Genomic DNA, 18,063 nt, shown 5'->3' with positions numbered 1-18,063 from the left:
GGACAGCTTGCCGGACTGGCCTCTCTGCTTCCGTTGTGTGAGTCTCAGAGAGAGAGGCAGGACAGTCTGCTTCTCAGGTTCTTCTGTGGTCTTTAATCTACAGAGTTTGCTGCAGAAGTGGGTGTGTGCGTGTGCATGTGCGTGTGTGCTTAATTCCATAGTGTGGTACAGTAACAAATGACCTCTAAGAAATGTAAATTTTCCACTGTTTATGCATTTTTATTGCGCTTATCTACAGACTAGTAAAAAAATGTCTATCTTATATGTTGAGAAAAACTAAGGTCCTGTTGTTAATAAGGCAATGCAAAAGTGTTTCTCCTTAAAGTATTTCTTTTTAAACAAAGTACAGAAAACACTTATCATCAAGAAGAATAAACACAAAAATGCATGTAGTTGTTTTACAGGCTTCCTAGAGCAAACATATAAACATACATTTGCTAAGGCCCCATGGGGCACGTTCACTCCCAGACATGACTTCTGGGATTTCTTTGAGAGAACAGAGGGGAAGCACCACTGCGGGTCTCAGATTTCTGAGCCAGAACCTCAACCTCGTCCTCATTCCGGGGTGGCTAAAGAGAGCAAAATGACAAGCTAGGTCAGGGCAACAGAAGACTAACGTTTTAGATAGTGTATTTCAGTTCTGCTTTTAAAGACAGCGACTGATAAAAATTCCTTGGGAAATGGCCTCAAGGCTAAACCAACTTTGACTTTTAAAAAGAAAAAGAAAAAAGAAAACCTTTGCATTTCTGAGTAGAGACAATTTAAATCACGTTAGAAAAGAGTATCCTCTCTAGCTCTCTGCTCTGGTGTTTGAGCTGTCACAGGCCAATGAGCAAGCGATCAATATGCCAGCATCACTCCACGTGGCTTAGCATTTTCACTTTAAGCTTTTCTCAAACTTCTCTACAACAGTTTTGGCACATCAGTGTTGTTATAAAATACTATTAAGCAGCCTGTGGAGTATAAGTTTCCCCACAGAATTCTCCACAACTGAGCAAGCGCCATTATAACAGGGGGGTAAAGTTCGTGAAGTCAAAATTCTAATTCCTTTCCCCCCCCCAAAAAAAAGCGTAAGCTAAATATTTATTTTTGCAAGTTTAAAGTAATCTGAAGAGAAAAGCCAGATTAATCATGTATTTCTAAAAAAAATTGTGATTTTTTTTAAATATAATTTACCAAAACATTAGCACACCCCACAGCTCACAGGGTAGACCGAGTATCCTGTTGATCGTCTTTCTCTGCTGAAGGGGTGTGTTCCAGGGTTGCGTTGGTGATTATCACTGTTTTATGAATAGGGGGATATAAAGGCAAGCCAGTCAGGCTAGAGCACGAATTACAACTGCATTGTGTGGACTAGAAAGAGAGTAAGTAGGGTTCTTCTGGATGCAACTGGACCTCACTGAAGTCCCCATTCAGTAAATGCTGTTCTATGAAGTCTGAAAGATGTTCTCAGGTGGATCTTTTAAACACACACACACACAGCGAGGTGGAAGAGGAGAGGGACAGAGAGAGAGAAGGGGAGGGTGGCCTATGGGTAAACCAGAATATAAAAAGTGGGGGGCATGTGGGACTTCCTGTGACTCTCGAAGTCTCCTCAAGCTGGATGAGGTTAGCCCGAGCTATACGGTGAGTTCTAGACCAGCTTGGGCTACAGAGTAAACTGTGTCTCAGAACCCACTAAAACCTAAATAAGCAAGGAAATAATAAATATCTAGCTAATTTGGCAGTGACTAATTTCCGTAAGATTAAAATACTTATTATGTGAAAAGCAGTGAGAAGAAGAGCGAACAGAATGTCTGGAAGCATGGCTGTGAAAACGGTCCAACCAGCCCCTGCAGACCAGTCAGGGCATCGGTAGCCTGCCGCTGAGAACAGGCCAAAGAATACTTGAGATTTTTCTTTTCTTTCTTTCTTTCTTCTTCTTCTTTTTTTAATCTTGTGTTTTAAGGCCTTGAATTCAAAATTAGGCCTTTGAGTTAAATGAAAAAGAATGCAAGTCAATACTGGAAAAGGCAAATCATTTCACGGGGCACAAAGTTAATAGTTAACCAGATAACGAGGCCAGAGCCTCATTCCATATGTTAAACTGGCTCAATTAGGCAGTGCTAAGCATATAACTACCAAGCATTCTTGCTGGAGTGCCAGAGGGCTCTGTGCTGACCACAGAGGTCAGCCACAGGTCTGTGGCCTCTCCTCTGTGGAACACCATTAGGGAGATTTGTACTCGCTCAAACTGAAGGGCTTCGTTCTGTTTGCTTTTTTTCTTTAACTACTCTTGGTTTATCGTTGTATTATTTATTTTACGGTTAAACTATAAACCTGAGTTGCATCACTGGATTTCGGCCCCAAGAAACCTCCTCCCTGGAGACTTGATGGCGTTTTGTCCTTGGGCACCAGTGGCCACCCTGGGGCCGAAAGACATGGAGAACAGCACGAGCCGGACAGGTAAACCAAGAGGCTGGGGGCAGGTTTGAGGGAGGCGCCCCAAGTGCAGCCTAGCTTTGCCCTAGGCCAGGGGCGGGGGAGTGAGGCCTCCCTGATCCTGTCCTCTGAGCTCTCTCCTGTGTCTGTCACCTTCCTATACTGTCCCTCACTTTCTCAATGTCCTTTAATCACCCATATTAATTGTCACGGTGCCCTGTATGCCCTGCAGTGGTTCGCCCTGCTCCTTGCTGCCCTTCTATCCCTTCCTGTCCTTAGCCAGGCACTCCCTGCCCACTGGCTTCAGGTTCCTGCAGCATCTCCTGCTGTATCCTGGTGGCCTTGCTGCCTCCGCCATCCCTCACTGTCCCTTCCTGTCTTCAGTCTCATGCTGTTCCCCACTTCCCCTCAGTTCTCGGCCACTTTCTCCATCGTCCTCCACCTCCATCCCTGGCTGTAGTGCCCTGCCATCCTTCACTGTCCCTTGCTGTTCCTCATTGTCCCCCTCCACTCTCCTTGCCAGCCCTTAACTCTCCCTCACTGTACCTCATGTCCTCTCTTGTCCCTCAGACTCCTTTTCTGTCCCTCACTGTCCCCCAGAGTCCTCTTCTGTCCCCCAGCAGTGTCCTCTCCTGTTCCTCCCTGTCCCCTGAGTCTTCTCCTGTCCCTCACTGTCCCCTGGAGTCCTCTCCTGTCCCTCACTGTCCCCCAGTGTCCTCTCCTGTCTCTCACTTTACCCCGACTCCTCCCCTGTCCCCTAGAGTCCTCTCCTGTCCCTCACTGTCCCCCAGTGTCCTTTCCTGTCTCTCACTGTCCCCCAGTGTCCTTTCCTGTCTCTCACTGTCCCCCAGTGTCCTCTCCTGTCCCTCACTGTCCCTCAGTGTCCTCTCCTGTCTCTCACTTTACCCCCGACTCCTCTCCTGTCCCCTAGAGTCCTCTCCTGTCCCTCACTGTCCCCCAGTGTCCTTTCCTGTCTCTCACTGTCCCCCAGTGTCTTCTCCTGTCCCTCACCGTCCCTCACTGCACCTCACGGTGCCCCTCATCGTCCCAAGCCCCTGCCTTCCTCCTCCCCCAGAGGGCTTCCTTGGCCCAGGGGCACCTCAGCGCCACTTCCTTCCCCGGGGCTGGAAACAGGGCTGCTCACAGCCTTCTGAGGAAAACTCAGTGTCCTCGGGGCTCGGCAGTTCGCACAGGGGCAGCCCCGCCAGAAACATCCCCTCAGGAGACGAGGCTGCTGCCGACGCCCGGCGGGCCCCACACAAACGCTTCGGACGCGGCATTGCCCCTTTAAGCAGCCGGCCGCCCTGATTGGCTGAACGGGGGAGGCGGGGCAGGGAGCGGCGACGTCACTCTGGCGACTCACCCTATATATACGGGCGGCGGCCGAGGCGGCGGCTGCGGCGGCGGCCGAGTGCAAAGCAGAGCGAGCGAGCCGTGCAGTGTGTTGAGCGGGCGCCGAGAGCGACGCGAGCACTAGCAGCCTACGAGCGAGCGGAGAGAGAGAGGGAGAGAAAGAGGAGGCGAGAGAGCGGCGAGGCGCCTGCGCGATGCTCGGGCCCCTGAGCCCGCGGCGCTGAGCCAGCCGGAACAGACATGCGCGGGACGGCGCCGCGGGGCCCCGCTCCCCGGGGGTAAGGGGCCTTGCGGGGGTCGGGGAGCCCGGGACGTCGGCGGGGCCGGGGGCGCAGAGGGAGGGCGAGCGGGCGGGCTGCTTCCAGGGGATGGGCCGGGGCGCGCGAGGAGCCGCGGGCCGGGGCACTCTCTGGGCTTCCCGCCGGGGCCATGCCCCCGCTCGCACACGACACGTCTCCCCAGCTCGGGGCTCCGGAGCGGCGGCTGCAGGGTCTTCTGCGGCCGGGGGGTGGGGGGGGGGAGATGAGGCGGGGCTCCCTCTCACCCCGCGCACCCCGTCAGTCCGGCCCAGAAAGCTCCAGCGAGAAGCTGTTGCGGGCACGGAGATGGCTAGTCCCCGGTTGGTACCAGTTTTGAGTCGCAGTCCGACTCGGCGAGGAAGGTCATTGCCTATTTAAAAACAAACAAAAAAACCAAAAAAACTCATCCGAGTTGTTCTGTGGCCTTTTCCTTGCCAGGAACGTGATTCTCTGCCTTAAATGAATTAAATATTACACAAAGCTGCAAAGTGAACTGTTCGATCGCAAAGGCTCCTTGGCAGTATCGTGTATTTATATATATTTCGTATCTTTGTTCAAATTAACCGTGATTGGTGGTGCTGGATGGGTGCTTCCTCAGTCTTTATTAGGATTTCATCACTGCTTGAAAGAAACCAGTCTCCTACCTGATAAAAATGTGAATAGACTGTTAGTCATAAACTTCAGTGTAGTAAGAATAGAGACTGTAGCTTTAAAAGAGCTGTGACGGGAGGTACACCTGCAACACAGGTAGGGCAGGACTGGTTTCCAGGCAACTGTCTGGGGTGAAGAAAGGTGAGGTAGAAATTGCTTTTTTTTTTTTTTCTTTAAACCTCCTGGGGGTGGGGGAATAAAAGAAGGGCTCTACGGTTTTAAAGTTCCTCCTGTCTCTCCGGGTGTAGTGGGTCCGCATCTCTGGAGACTGGAACATCAGGCTGTGCCTGCCTGCCCTTTGTTAAAACCTTTCTTAAAACATGTATGTAGTTAGGGAGCTTTAAGAAAGATTTTGCTTAAGAGACCAAAGGTGGTCTAAATACCTGTATCAGCAAAAGGGCAAATTTTATAAAAACAAAAATAGTAAGCTGGATTCTTACTAACCTGCCAGTTATGGCTGATTGTCATCAGTCCATCCCTTTCTGGATGTTAGAAAGGAAGCACATGAAGGTTTTTAAACAGGAACTGGACACTCTCATTGCCTCCACTTCCTCTGTTCTGGTGGATGTTTGCTAGTAAGTGGTGAAAACTATCTTGGCAGATGCATTCGATGATAAACTCCTTGAGAGCAGGCACTCTGCCTTGGAGAGCTTTTGTTCTCAGCCTTGCACATAGCTGATGTTGATAAGTAAATGCTGAGAAGCGTGGCTCACATTTTAAGGCTCAACAGGATTGGCTCAGGCACTGATAAAGTTTGGAAAGAAAACTGTTGTTCCTTTTTAATGGCTCTTATGAAATGTCTGAATTACTCATTTTTGAGAAGTGGAATTACCGATTTTTAACAAGTTGGATCTCCTACTTTGGGTTTACAATAGAAACTTTTGAGCCATTTGTGTGACTTAATATGTTGTAGTCTTTAGGTGTTTTTTTTTTGTTTCTTTTTTTTTTCTAATGATACTCTTTATTGCCGCTTCTCCAGAGTTGTAGATAATACTGCCTTTCTGCTCATACTAATAGTAGCTTGTAAAAGCAAGTTCCCTAAATTACAGGTGCAATCTAACATGCTTGCAACTGACCTGATTGTCAGCATACCATCAAGTTGCTTTAGAGAGGTGAGCAGAGGAGGGAAAAGGTGGTGCCCAGGGTAATTCCTGGAATTTGAATGTCATTGGCTCCCTCCACTAGAGACGCAACTCCACTCAGCCTCCATAAACATGAACTGGTACCTCGTCATCAGGGTGCACACAGCATCCTTTACAGGTGTTGGCCATGCTTTATGAAAGCTAATGAATAATAATTCACTAGATAAGCCCAGTTCAATTGTGGTATGCTGACATTATTCACACAGTTTAAACTTGATAAATGTGGATAAAACTGGTGAACATCATAAGCCAAAGTGTAAATTACTAACTTAACAGGATTGGTGTTGAGAAAAAGTTAGTGTGGTATTCAAACTTCAAAAGGTGACATTTGTAGTCATATTGATAATTTAGTTCATTTTAGAATATCAAATCAGGGGTAGGGGGTTGCAAACTGACCAGTGTTTCAGGCCTCAGTGAATAGATCTCTACAGTCCGGAACTAGAGGTCTTTTCAACTTGAAATAGAATGACAAGGACTAGAAGTTACTGTTCAGAAGCTCTTATTAATAATGCCAGGCAGTGGTGGCTCCCGCCTTTAATCCCAGCACTCACGAGGCAGAGACAGCCTGTGAGTTCAAGGCCAACCTGGTCTACAGAGCTAGTTCCAGGACAGCTAGGACTGTTACACAGAGAAAAACAAAAACAAGGGGGAAAAAAAAAGCTCTTACTAACAACACATAGCTAAGAAGAAACTTCACTAAGTATAGATTCTTACTCCACATGGAAGGTCCTTCTCCTACCTCATTTCATGGCTCCCTTCTCTGTCCTTTAAGAAATCGATTCAGAGAGTGCCCTGTCGCCGTGCCCTGTTCGTTTCCTTGAGAGTTATCACTGTCTGAAATTGTTTGTTATCCCCCTCCCCATTGGATGGAGGGTTTCTTCAGGCAGCAACCACAGTTCTTCATCTAATGTAGTCTCTAGTCCAGAAGAAGCATCCAGCATGTGTTTGTGAAAAGAATTAATGTTTGCTCTCTAAGAATTTGGCCTGAAGAAAGTTGAGTACCAGTTCCTGTCTTTGCAGCTAGCTAACATACAGGTTTTAACTATTCCTCCTTTGTATAGCACCGCTTTATTTAGGCAAAAGCGAGAGCGTTAGAAGAAGCCAGGCTGCCCAAAGTGATACTACCACAGAGAGGAGGAGTGTGGTGACAGTGCAGTGTGGAAAATGCTGGCTAGCTCACACGCACGTTAGCAGAATGGAGTTTATAATTCCTGCCTCCTCTTAGAGGGGTGTTGTGGGGACCAGGTGAGATAATACATAAGAAAGTGCTTTGTAATTTGTAGAGTGCCTTACGGATAAAATAATTCTGTTACTGAATTCCAGGTTTCATGATAGAGCCAAGTCATAACGGCATCATTGGGGTCCATGCTATGAGAGTGTTAAAAAGAAGCCTGTTTGGATATAGGCGGTAGCCCTTTTACAAGTAAACCCGTGCCACATCAAGTAACTATGTATACAGAGCCCGTTGTGGGGCATCATTGTAACAGTAAAGATAAAGACCGTCAAAAGAATTACTTCAGTGATCATAAAAGGTTAGTTAATACCGCCATCTGCCCATTTTAGATATCTAGGCCAAATACATAATTGATGACTTTTTAGTAGGGAAATTTGAGGCAGTGAAATGGGAACACTCATAGGCTTCGGGTTACTCAAGGAAATACTGTTACCAAATAGAATCCCTCCAGAAATGTCTCCACCTTCCCCATAGCAGTCAAGTGTGTATCTTAAGTAATTTTTAGCCCATCAGTTTGAAGAGCCTCAGGGTGTAGAAGAGAGGCTGGGGTATGATCAAGAACCTGAACTTCGAAGCCAGGCTTCCTGGAGGAAGCCTTGGCATTACTGTGGCTCACCAGATCTGAGAGGGATCAAGTTCCAGAGGCTCCTCGTGTGCAATTGAGAGCAGTGATGGTCACACACCCACCTTACCGGGTTGGTGCAAGGACAAAACCCTGGAAAAGCTTCCTGACAGTGTCCTGGATGTTAGTTATTAGTAGCGCCTGTGTATTAGCTTTAACAGTCTGGAGTGGCCCATTGGGTTATTTAAATGCTTGTTAAATAAACTTGAAGTTTTAAAGACTCACTTCCCATCATTAGACCATTGTGCTCATTGTCATTAAGGTTACAACAGAATCCACAGATCTTTCACAGGTACAATGTATTATGTCCGAAAGGAATAGTCTTCCGTCCTGTGTGTGCTCACCTGTATTTGTGGATGCTGCTGTTGATTGTGGTGCTCTGTAGGAAAAATACCAGTGGCAAAACAATACATTGTTGGCTGCCCTCCTGTAACCGTATTGCCCTAAAATCCTGAGAGACAAACGGGGTTACAGGGCTGTTTGTTGATTATGGTGGTTGAACTAAAGTGCTTAGTTAGGATTTTTCTGGATTATTGAAGAAGTTCCAGCCTCTGATTATTATTTTGATAGTATGGGTATAAATTATTTTCCTTGTAGCCTCCATTTTCACTACCTGCAAGTGAGCCAGAAATGGGGGGTGGGGTACATTTAAGGCCCTCTGAGGAATGGTGTTGAAAATGCACAAATCTTCATTTTAATTTCATCCTTTAGAACAGCATTTTAATATTTGATGAAAGTGTCACATTTTACTTGATTTTTATTTAAAAAGTCATTCACGCATCTAATATAAAGGCCATTTCTGCCTTTTCACAGTAAGCATATAACAATTTTTTTGTTTTGTTTTGTTGTTTTGTTTTTTGAGACAGGGTTTCCTGTGTAGCTTTGGAGCCTGTCCTGGAACTCGCTCTTGTAGATCAGGCTGGCCTTGAACTCACAGAGATCCACCTGCCTCTGCCTCCAGAGTGCTAGGATAAAGGCGTGCACCACCACTGGCACGAAGAAATTTTCTTAGTTTGCCTCCTTTCTTTCCCTATTCCCAAATCATAGCTTTTAAAATGGAATCTGAAAAACTTTGAATTCAGGCCTTTGCTCTTGAAATGTCTGTGCAAACTGCCCCTGTGCTTTCTGTAAACCAGTGCAGTGACACCACCTGCCGTCTTAACTGCTTCCGCAGCCAGGAAGACACGTGGTCACTTCTTACCGCCGATTGACCAGAAGTATGGCCTAGTATATGATTTTAGTTCCTCCTGCATGACTGCAACAGTGCTGAGCATGTGGGCGGGTGCTAAGTCGTTTCTCTCAGATTAGTAACAAAAGTTGATAAAACAGCCAATAACTGATTTCCATTTTCTCTCAAAGGTAATCAGACTATATATATATATACATATATATATATATATGTATATATATGTGTGTGTATATATATGTGTGTGTATATGTATATGTATATATACACATATATATTTAGCATAGACTGGCATATTTGGGGAGGAGCGAAAGTCATAGCATGTGCCCAGTTCTAATCAGTTTCTTGTGGTAAATCTTGGCCGTATAGTTATGTTATATCTTCGCTGGTTATAGAAGTAGTTAGGTGATTGTTAAATGCAGCTGAAAAGACCAGTTATCATTCTGGATAAACATAAATCAGGTTCTAGAACCAGACTGAGAGAAGGAAATTACATCACACTCTTAAATAAGGAAGCACTGGGCAGAGCTGGGTGAGTTGTAAGACAAAAATGTGCCCCTCCTCCTCTCAGGGATAGCTCTTGAGATGTATTAGTGAGATCTCACGGCAAGGTAAGCATATCTAGGTTACAGCCTTAAGGTAGCCTGGCTTTGTGTGTTAAAGCAGTTCCAAAGTGTTTTCAAGATGAAGCCATGTGCATTCACCTTAGAAAGCCTTGCCAGTGAGCTGTTGGTGTAGCATGACTTTTATTTTTGAAAGAAAGTAACAAAGTAGCAACAAAAGCAAGGTGAGTGGATTACAGTCCCACGGGAGTGGTATGTGAGGAAGGGTCCAGTTTGTCCTCACTGCTTTAAGTGCATGCTAAGGAGCCGTGTAGAAAGCCCTGCCAGCAGCCAGTGACGCTTCAGACATTTGCTCAGCCTCCGCACTGTCCGCTCTGGGTTTGGGGGGATCTAGGGTACCCTAAGTGTGTTAGAGTGTTACTGCCCATCTTACCGCTCTGATGATACTGAGTTGATCCCGTAACAATTTTTTTTTTTTTTTTTTTTTTTTTTTTTTTTTGCTTTTCCCCTTTGCTCCTTTCTTTAGCCTGAGGAAAATCTTGTGTGGTTATGTTTTACAGTATGAGGTGGCTGTTTCCTCAGCGTTCACTTAATATTTACTAAACTAAATGTGCAAGAGCTACGTGGGGGTGGAGGCAGGCACCAGTTCTGGATTTGGAGGGTGAGAGCACAGAATAGCTAGGAGCAGAGAGACATGGCTCTGGCTTTTAGTAAAAGTGTTGAGAGCACAGTGTGAGAAAAGCAGCCTTAAAGCATAGGAGAAAAGCAAGAGCTGAAATGGGTAGATTAAGTAAGGCCTCACTGTGGAGGTCTTTTGTACCGGGTAGGGAGCTTTTAGAGCTTTTATGGGTTCTTTTTGGGGTGGACAATTAAGGAACATTGATCTGATCCTGTTGGTCATAGTCTGGTTTAAGTATTTTCAAACTGGAGGCCAGTTGGAAGCAGTAAGACGAAGAGAGACTTGAAAGTGTAGGGATTGTGTGTGGGGATGGCAGGCTAAAAGCGGCACCTCAGGAAATGGGATCCTTCTGAACCAGAAAGGGGAGGTGAGTTAAGAAACCTAAGGAATTGGGGTTTGGAGACTATAAGATGCCAGAGGCCCATCCAAGTGGAAGGATAATCACCAGACAGTAAGAAATGCAAAGCTGAGCCGGGCGGTGGTGGCGCACGCCTTTAATCCCAGCACTCGGGAGGCAGAGGCAGGCGGATCTCTGAGTTCGAGGCCAGCCTGGTCTACAAGAGCTAGCTCCAGGACAGGCTCTAGAAACTACAGGGAAACCCTGTCTCGGGGAAAAAAAAAAAAAAAAAAAAAAAAGAAAGAAAGAAAGAAAGAAAGAAATGCAAAGCTGAAGCCAGGCTGCGCTCACCGATTTCGGAATTGTCTGTGGAGTTGAGTGAGAAGTGCTACCGAGAAGCGAGGGTTGGTGGTCCACTGCATTTGCCTCTCTGACAGTACTAACGTCACTTGACTGTGTGGCTATGTCATGCCCACGGTCTTTGGGTCCTGGTCTGTGCTGTGCTACCTGGAGCAGCGTTCACGTTGCTGGTCTTGGGTTTGCAGCAGGACGTCATCTTGTGCTTTTAGGTGTGGATACTCTTCCATCAGTGTGTCTGTGCTTATCGTCTTCACGGATGGAACGGTAGCGCTAACTAGTTAGGAGAACTTGAAGAAAATTGAAAACATTGCAGCTTTAGTCAGTCTCACTTGAGTGACGTGTGTTGCTTTATTCGTGTGAATTTGACCAGGTCAATTCTCTGTCCCCACCAGGAATATACAGCCTAAATATTAGTCTTGTTTTTTGTTTTTTAAGAGAGGTAGAAGATTTTCAGTTGGTCTTGTAACCTCAGTTTAACTCTAGAGAGACTGTGTGATCCACACCTTAAACCTGTGGCATGCTGCTCTCGGTTTACAGCCTGAAGTTATTTCCACAGATGAGAACACAGCAGTTGTATTGCTCTCCTTGCTTCTGCCATGCAAGCAAGTAGGAAGTTCGGATAGTTTCATAACATGGCCCATTCACAATTCCCCATTGAAATTTAGAGGCAGGTCACCTTCTATGAATACACAAAGACACTATTGTGGTCAGAAGTGAGCTGGCTTAGTGAACACAATTCTTTTTATACTAAAAAAAATTTTTTTTTCCTTAAAAAAGCTAACGAGTAGGTGATGGAAACAATGAATAAAAAATAACTTTTTCTAGAACATGTAAATAATTTCAAGTGAGCACTAAAATGTAAGTTTAGGGTTCCAAGGCAACTTGAGCAGAGGCGATAGTTACACAATCACTCTGTTGAAAGCTAAGCTGGGGATGGCATTAGGAGGCTGACACAGTAATTACTAGTCGGACTTGTTGGCGTGCCGACAGGTGGGGGCTGGGCCTGCAGGATCCCCCGCAGCATCGGCCTGTAATCTTCAAACGTGCGCTCCCAAACCACTTAAACACCACGTCTTTCCTCCCATCTTGCCTTTCTTTTCACATTGCCACAGACCCTTTCCCTGCAGTCTCCCAGGCTCCACGGACAGGGAGAGTTGAGCCCTTTTCAAAATAAGAATGTGTTTTAAAATTATTATTTTATGGTCAGTAACACCTCTGTTTCATTTCAATCTGAAAACCAAGACTCAGAAACCACCCACTGACGAGGCTTCTCAAGTGACATATGACTTTTGTGTCATCTATCTTTGAGAGGCTGGTTTTAAAAGAATAAAGTTTGACTCTGAAATAATATTGTAAGCCTGTCATAAAATCACTGGCTTGTCATTGAAACAACGAGCTTTAGAAACATCTGTGGAGGATTTTTTTAGATCATTAGCTTAAAAAAAACTTTATGCCTTCCATATAGTTTATATTCAGTTGATAACAAACATTCTCTTATTGAGCCAGATACCTATGATTAAGGTGGTAGGGACACAAAGCCACTTGTCCTGAAGTCCCAGTTTATTAGACCTGGGATTTGTAAATAATGGGTGTTTAGTGCTGAGTAATTTAATAATAACAATAAAAGGAACTTTCTGTGGAGCCCCTCCAGCCAGCAGATTTGTGCACGTCTCATCCTCAGGCCGACAGTGTCTGCACTTGGTAGGTGTGCAAATATTTAATGGCAGAATGGTGTAAAGTGTTTGGAGTTATCAAAGGGGCCTGTGTTCTGAGCAGCCCACAGAGAAGGTCCCGCTGTCTGTGAAGGGGAGAAGCCGAGCTCACTAAGCGCACGTGACTATCTGAAGACCACAGGGTTTGGTACGAAGTACTGAGTCATAAAAAGTCAACCTGGAATGAGCTCCTGGGCCTCAGACCTGTGGCGTCCAGTAGGGGGCTTCTGAAGCTGAGGAGCTGCCAGTTTCCCAACTATCTTTTGCCTTTGTAATCCATGCCCTACAGGGGAGCGGGATGTGAACTACTGGGATTTCACAAGGGAGAATGCAAGGAATGTCCCTTGTGGAGGGAGGACGTTGTCCAAAGCTGACACTGAAGCTGGTGATCTCGCAGAACTTGATTTTCACAAGATAATAGAAATTAGGATCTTCATATATGACTCCGTCTTCCCTGAGCAAGTAATAACTGGAGCATATGGCTTCTGTGACCAACTCTGAAAAGCAGAGTCCAATAAATGTTAAACTCTGGGGCAGGCAGGTGGAAGGTCTCGCAGTTGTGAGCACTAGTGACTGTAACTGCTAGCTCAGCATATGAAGCACAGTACTTTCTAAAATTACTGGGTTCCCTATGGGTAGGAGAGAGTAAGGCAGGGTCTTGCTATGTAGGCCAAGCTGGCCTTGAACCTTCCATCCTCCTGCCTCAGTCTCCCAAGTACTGGGATTGCAGCCCTTCACCACCATGCCTGGCTTAAAGTTTCTTTCTTAGCTCGGGAAGTCTGGGTGGGATCTACTGTGCTTCCTGTGTGGTACAGCCATGCCATGAAGGTCCAGTGAGTGGGCTGGAGGGAGGGCTGTGTGCTGTGCTGTGCTGTGCTGTGCAAAGCGATGGTGATTTGTTGTGCAACTGGTAAGCTCTGTGGCAAGGGCTGGCTTTTCTGGCAGTGGATTCTTTCTTGTTCTGTGGAAAATGTTTTAAGTGTCAGTCAGGTTAGTATTTACAAAACAGTTATGTTGTCTACATTTTAAGTATCCTCATGAGGAGAACTAGAAAGTCTGTAACCAAATTTTCCCACCTCCTCCTATCTCTGACGTTAGCTCCCTGTGCCACAGCGTAGACTCTGCTGTTTGTGAATTACTTTGACGGTCTCTTATTTCTTGACTTCCCCAGGGAATGAAAGCTACTGGCTGACTTAGAGCCCTGGGCTTCCCAGACTTGAGGGCTTCCTGGCGTGAGGCGCAATGTCAACAGCGGGAGTTGCTGCTCAGGATATTCGAGTCCCATTGAAAACTGGATTTCTGCATAATGGCCGAGCCTTGGGGACGACAAAGACCTGCTGGGGCGGACACAGTGAGCTTGAAAAGTAAGTCCAGAGTGGCTGACTGCTCCGTGTTGTGTGCGCGTTCCTGACACTACCGCCACAGAGGATGGGATTGTACTTGCTCATGACCGTGATGTTTTCCTTTGCTTTCAGTAACTTTCTAAATATTGATCCAATCACCATGGCCTACAGTCTGAAGTCCCCTGCTCAAGAGCACCTAACAACTCTCGGTATGTATGATAGTCTGCTGTGGAGTAGCAGCACACGAAGGGGCCGGCAGGCTCCTTATCTTGGCCTTGGGTTTTAGAGGAAGAAACCTAGGCAGTTTCCATTTCCAACAAGCCTGACACCTAGTGGCCGCAGCTTCTGAAGAGACTTTTCTTAGCTGTCTGTCTAGTTAAAGGAACTGGGGAAGTGTGGGTTTTGAGTCAGGAATTGCTATGCTCTCGGGTATGACGCAGACGTCACTCTGTACCACCTTGGGCGGTAAGTCCTGTTTATTCCTGCACTAATGCACATTTGAAAGCAGCGGGTGCAAGCAGTACCCATGGTAACCGGACTTGGAAAACTGGGCGGTTATTTTCACGTGAACATTGTGTTCCTTAGGTTTTTGTCGAGAGCTTCTTAGCAGGCGAATGCATTGGAAGTGAGGCCATTCTAATTAAGATATGCTGGCAGGAAGGACCTCACCTCGCCTTATCTCACTCATGCCCGGCATGCCTTGTACTGTCGCATGTCTTAAGTGGCAGGCCTGGTGTAGCATGGTGCTCATGTAAATTATACGCTGTTCATCTTCTGTGAATTTTGCACACGTCACAAAACTTGCCTGGGACGTGTGGGTGTATGCCGAGCACATGTCCAAGGGAGATGGCAGAGATAATTTGTTCTTTGAACCAGATCACGTGTGTTCCCCTACTCTGGCTCTAATTATACCTGTGGTGGTTGCATGGGTGTCCTCGGGGTTACACCAGTCAGGTGTTTCCCTGACTTGGGAACTAGAGCTCAAGTCCTGGGCTCCCTGATGGGGTGAAGGACAAAGGTAGCACTTCCCATGATGAGCATTGCTTGTGCCTTCGTTTCAGGGTGTGCTGCGCGGTCTGCTCCGGTGAGTGGCCACTTCTTTGCAGAATATGGCCCGTCTCCAAAGTCAAGCTTGCCCCCTCTTATTATTCCCCCAAGTGACAGCTCAGGACAGCGTGAAGAAGATCAAGTTGTGTGTGGTTTTAAGAAACTCTCAGTAAATGGGGTCTGCACGTCCACACCTCCGCTTACACCCATCAAACACTGTTCTTCCCCTTTCCCCTGTGCCTCTCCATGTGATCGGGGCTCTCGGCCGCTCCCCCCATTGCCCATCTCTGAAGACCTGTCTCTGGATGAGGCCGACTGTGAGGTAGAATTTCTAACCAGTTCAGACACAGACTTCCTTTTAGAAGACTGTGCCCCTTCTGATTTCAAATATGACGTTCCTGGCAGGCGAAGCTTCCGTGGGTGCGGACAGATCAACTATGCATATTTTGACACCCCAACTGTTTCTGTAGCAGATCTCAGCTGTGCATCTGACCAGAATAGAGTGGTTCCAGATCCAAACCCTCCCCCAGCTCAAAGCCATCGCAGATTAAGGAGGTCTCACTCGGGACCCGCGGGGTCATTTAGCAAGCCGGCCATCCGGGTATCCAGCCACACACACAGAGCTTCCCCCAGCTCAGATGAAGACAAGCCTGAGGTCCCTCCCAGGGTTCCTATACCTCCTCGGCCAGCAAAGCCAGACTACAGAAGGTGGTCTGCGGAAGTGACCTCCAACACATACAGTGATGAAGACAGGCCTCCCAAAGTCCCCCCAAGAGAACCTTTGTCACGGAGTAACTCCCGTACCCCAAGTCCTAAAAGCCTTCCGTCTTACCTCAATGGGGTCATGCCCCCCACACAGAGCTTTGCCCCTGACCCCAAGTATGTCAGCAGCAAAGCCCTGCAAAGACAGAGCAGCGAAGGGTCTGCCAACAAGGTTCCCTGCATCCTGCCCATTATTGAAAATGGGAAGAAGGTTAGTTCAACGCATTATTACCTACTACCTGAGAGACCGCCGTACCTAGACAAGTATGAGAAGTATTTTAGGGAAGCAGAAGAAACAGACCCAAGCACCCACATTCAGCCATTACCTGCTGCCTGTGGTATGGCTTCTGCCACAGAAAAGCTGGCCTCCAGGGTGAAAACGGACATGGGCAGTCATGGAAAGCGCAAACACTTATCCTACGTGGTTTCTCCATAACTGTGAGGTCCTGCGTGGCTCAGCAGAAGTTACGTGGAGTGGACGGCTCCCAGCTCTCCAGTTTGAGGTTCATAGGACAATGTCAGGTTGCAGAATGAAGTCGGACTTCGTCTTAATGGGAAAGGCTTAAAGTGTTCGTGAGGTGCTGTTACGCTGGGAGTCCCTGGTTGATCTATAAAGATGTGCTAGAGGGGAGGGAAGAACGGGCAAACTTTTACATTTGACCACATTATATGCCTGTGTATAAATGTGCGGTGTAACCATAGACCATAGCTGCAGGATAACCAATTAGTCACTATTGTAGAGTAATATATATTCAGAATAATTCAAACCAGGCTGGAGGAGCAGCTCCTGAAAGTGTGAAAAATGAGCAGACGGAAGAGAGCGGTATTGTCAGATCCAATTATACATCTGTGTGTGTTAAGTTATAGATGCCTGGCGTCCGGGCCTGCTATATAGGTCGTGTGCCTGTCCCCCACCCCACCCCCAGCAGTCTTCTCCGTACAGGATAGAGCATGCTCTTCGCTGGGCCTGTACCGTCTTGTTAAAATCATTCTATGGCCAAACACTTGTAGCTCTAGCGTTCTGTCCTGTTGAGGAGAAGGACAGCGGTTTCTGGACCATGTTAGCACCTGTGCGTGTCTCACATCTTGAAAAATGTCAGAATTGGTGAATAACTTTCCCATGCTGTTCCTGCTTTTCCCACCCACTGAAATGGCCTGTTGTAGCAAGAGGCTTTCAAGGACGTACGATGGAGTCGTACTGGCCCGTCAGTGTTGGGGATGCAAGTTTTATAGATTAATGCAGCAATTAGCTCTCTGGTTGAGAGTTACTCTGTGGGGATGTATGGTATGTTTTTGTTTTGTTTTTGTTTTTTAGGCTTAATAAACAAGTACAACACAAGCTGGCCTTGTGTTGCTGGTTCCTATTCAGTATTTCCTGGGGATTGTTTGCTTTTTAAGTGAGACACTTCTGACCAATAGCACAGAACGTCTTAATGCCAGAGGTCACTTCAGCATCTTCCTGCTTTGAGCTCACGGCTGGCTGCTTCACTGCCCTGAGATTCAGCGAGACACGTAGCTTTGTTCAGTTTTGTTTTTTTTTTTTTTTTTTACATCCTCTGATGCGTTTATCTTGTGGATAAGCACAAAGAGAAGGTGCTTGCTGACAGAGGGCACTGCTGCGATGTCCCAGCAGGCTGTTCAGTGTCGACTGCGAATGGCGTTATTTGAGCTATTGAAAGCTTACTGTATAGTGTGAACTAAATGAAGGCTAAAACATGCTTTAGAACAATGCACTGATCTCTGCACTGTGTGTACAGTATTGGACAAAGGATTTATTCATTTTGTTGCATTATTTTGAATATTGTCTTTTCATTTTAATAAAGTTATATTACTTATTTATGACACCGTTAATAATGTGTCTTGTCTAAACTCTTATGTCTCAGGCAACTGATAACCTTATTTTTAAAGCATGACAGAAGAGTCTCTGAGGTTAATACATGTTGAAACTTATTGATTTCTAAATGACAATTTGAGCAACTTACTTGGGTATTATAAACATGCATGGGGGCTGGGGACTTGGCTCGGTTAGAGTGCTTGCCTAGCATGCACCAGTCCTGGGTTCTATCTCTAGTGCCACATAAACTGGGCATGATAGCACATGCCTATAAGCCCACTGTCTGGGCGACAGAGGCTGGAGGATCAGGAGGTCAGGGTCATCATCTTTGGTTAAGTATGGCATTTGAGGTCAGCCTGGGCCACATGAGTCCACGGTAAAACCAAGCTGTTTGTTTTTACCGAACTAAGAGAACTTGACTAGTGCTACTGAGAGAACAGTAATGTGAGGAGGGCCGGGTGCTGTGCAGAGCACTGTGCAGTTCCTGAGGTGAGGCATGCAGTATTACAGACTTGATC

General features: G+C 46.5%; 1 protein-coding gene across 2 annotated transcripts; it reads left to right on the top strand.

Annotated features, from left to right (window-relative positions):
* Positions 1–2,137: 2,137 nt before the first annotated feature.
* On the top strand, positions 2,138–17,553 carry Errfi1 (ERBB receptor feedback inhibitor 1). Of its 2 annotated transcripts, none has more exons than XM_038332549.2 (4): positions 2,138–2,445; positions 13,731–13,923; positions 14,035–14,111; positions 14,964–17,553. In XM_038332549.2, exons 2-4 carry the CDS (start codon positions 13,802–13,804, stop codon positions 16,145–16,147), a joined length of 1,383 nt encoding a protein of 460 aa, XP_038188477.1. In that variant the 5' UTR covers positions 2,138–2,445; positions 13,731–13,801; the 3' UTR covers positions 16,148–17,553. The 2 variants fall into 2 exon arrangements, with proteins under 2 accessions (XP_038188477.1, XP_038188476.1); XM_038332548.2 differs by lacking the exon at positions 2,138–2,445 and adding an exon at positions 3,812–4,052.
* The last annotated feature ends 510 nt before the right edge of the window (positions 17,554–18,063 follow it).

This window comes from Arvicola amphibius, chromosome 6 (assembly GCF_903992535.2).
Source record: "Arvicola amphibius chromosome 6, mArvAmp1.2, whole genome shotgun sequence".
Classification (NCBI taxonomy): Eukaryota; Metazoa; Chordata; class Mammalia; order Rodentia; family Cricetidae; genus Arvicola; species Arvicola amphibius.
The sequence above is the reverse complement of the archived record's forward strand: the minus strand, read 5'-3'. Positions and strand labels throughout refer to the sequence as shown.

Bases quoted from the DNA above. Each gene is read 5' to 3' on its own strand.
- Errfi1 (XM_038332549.2), top strand. From the start codon at position 13,802: ATGTCAACAGCGGGAGTTGCTGCTCAGGATATTCGAGTCCCATTGAAA. The intron at 13,924-14,034 runs GTAAGTCCAGAG...CTTTGCTTTCAG, and splicing joins GGACACAGTGAGCTTGAAAA to TAACTTTCTAAATATTGATC. The intron at 14,112-14,963 runs GTATGTATGATA...CCTTCGTTTCAG, and splicing joins AGAGCACCTAACAACTCTCG to GGTGTGCTGCGCGGTCTGCT.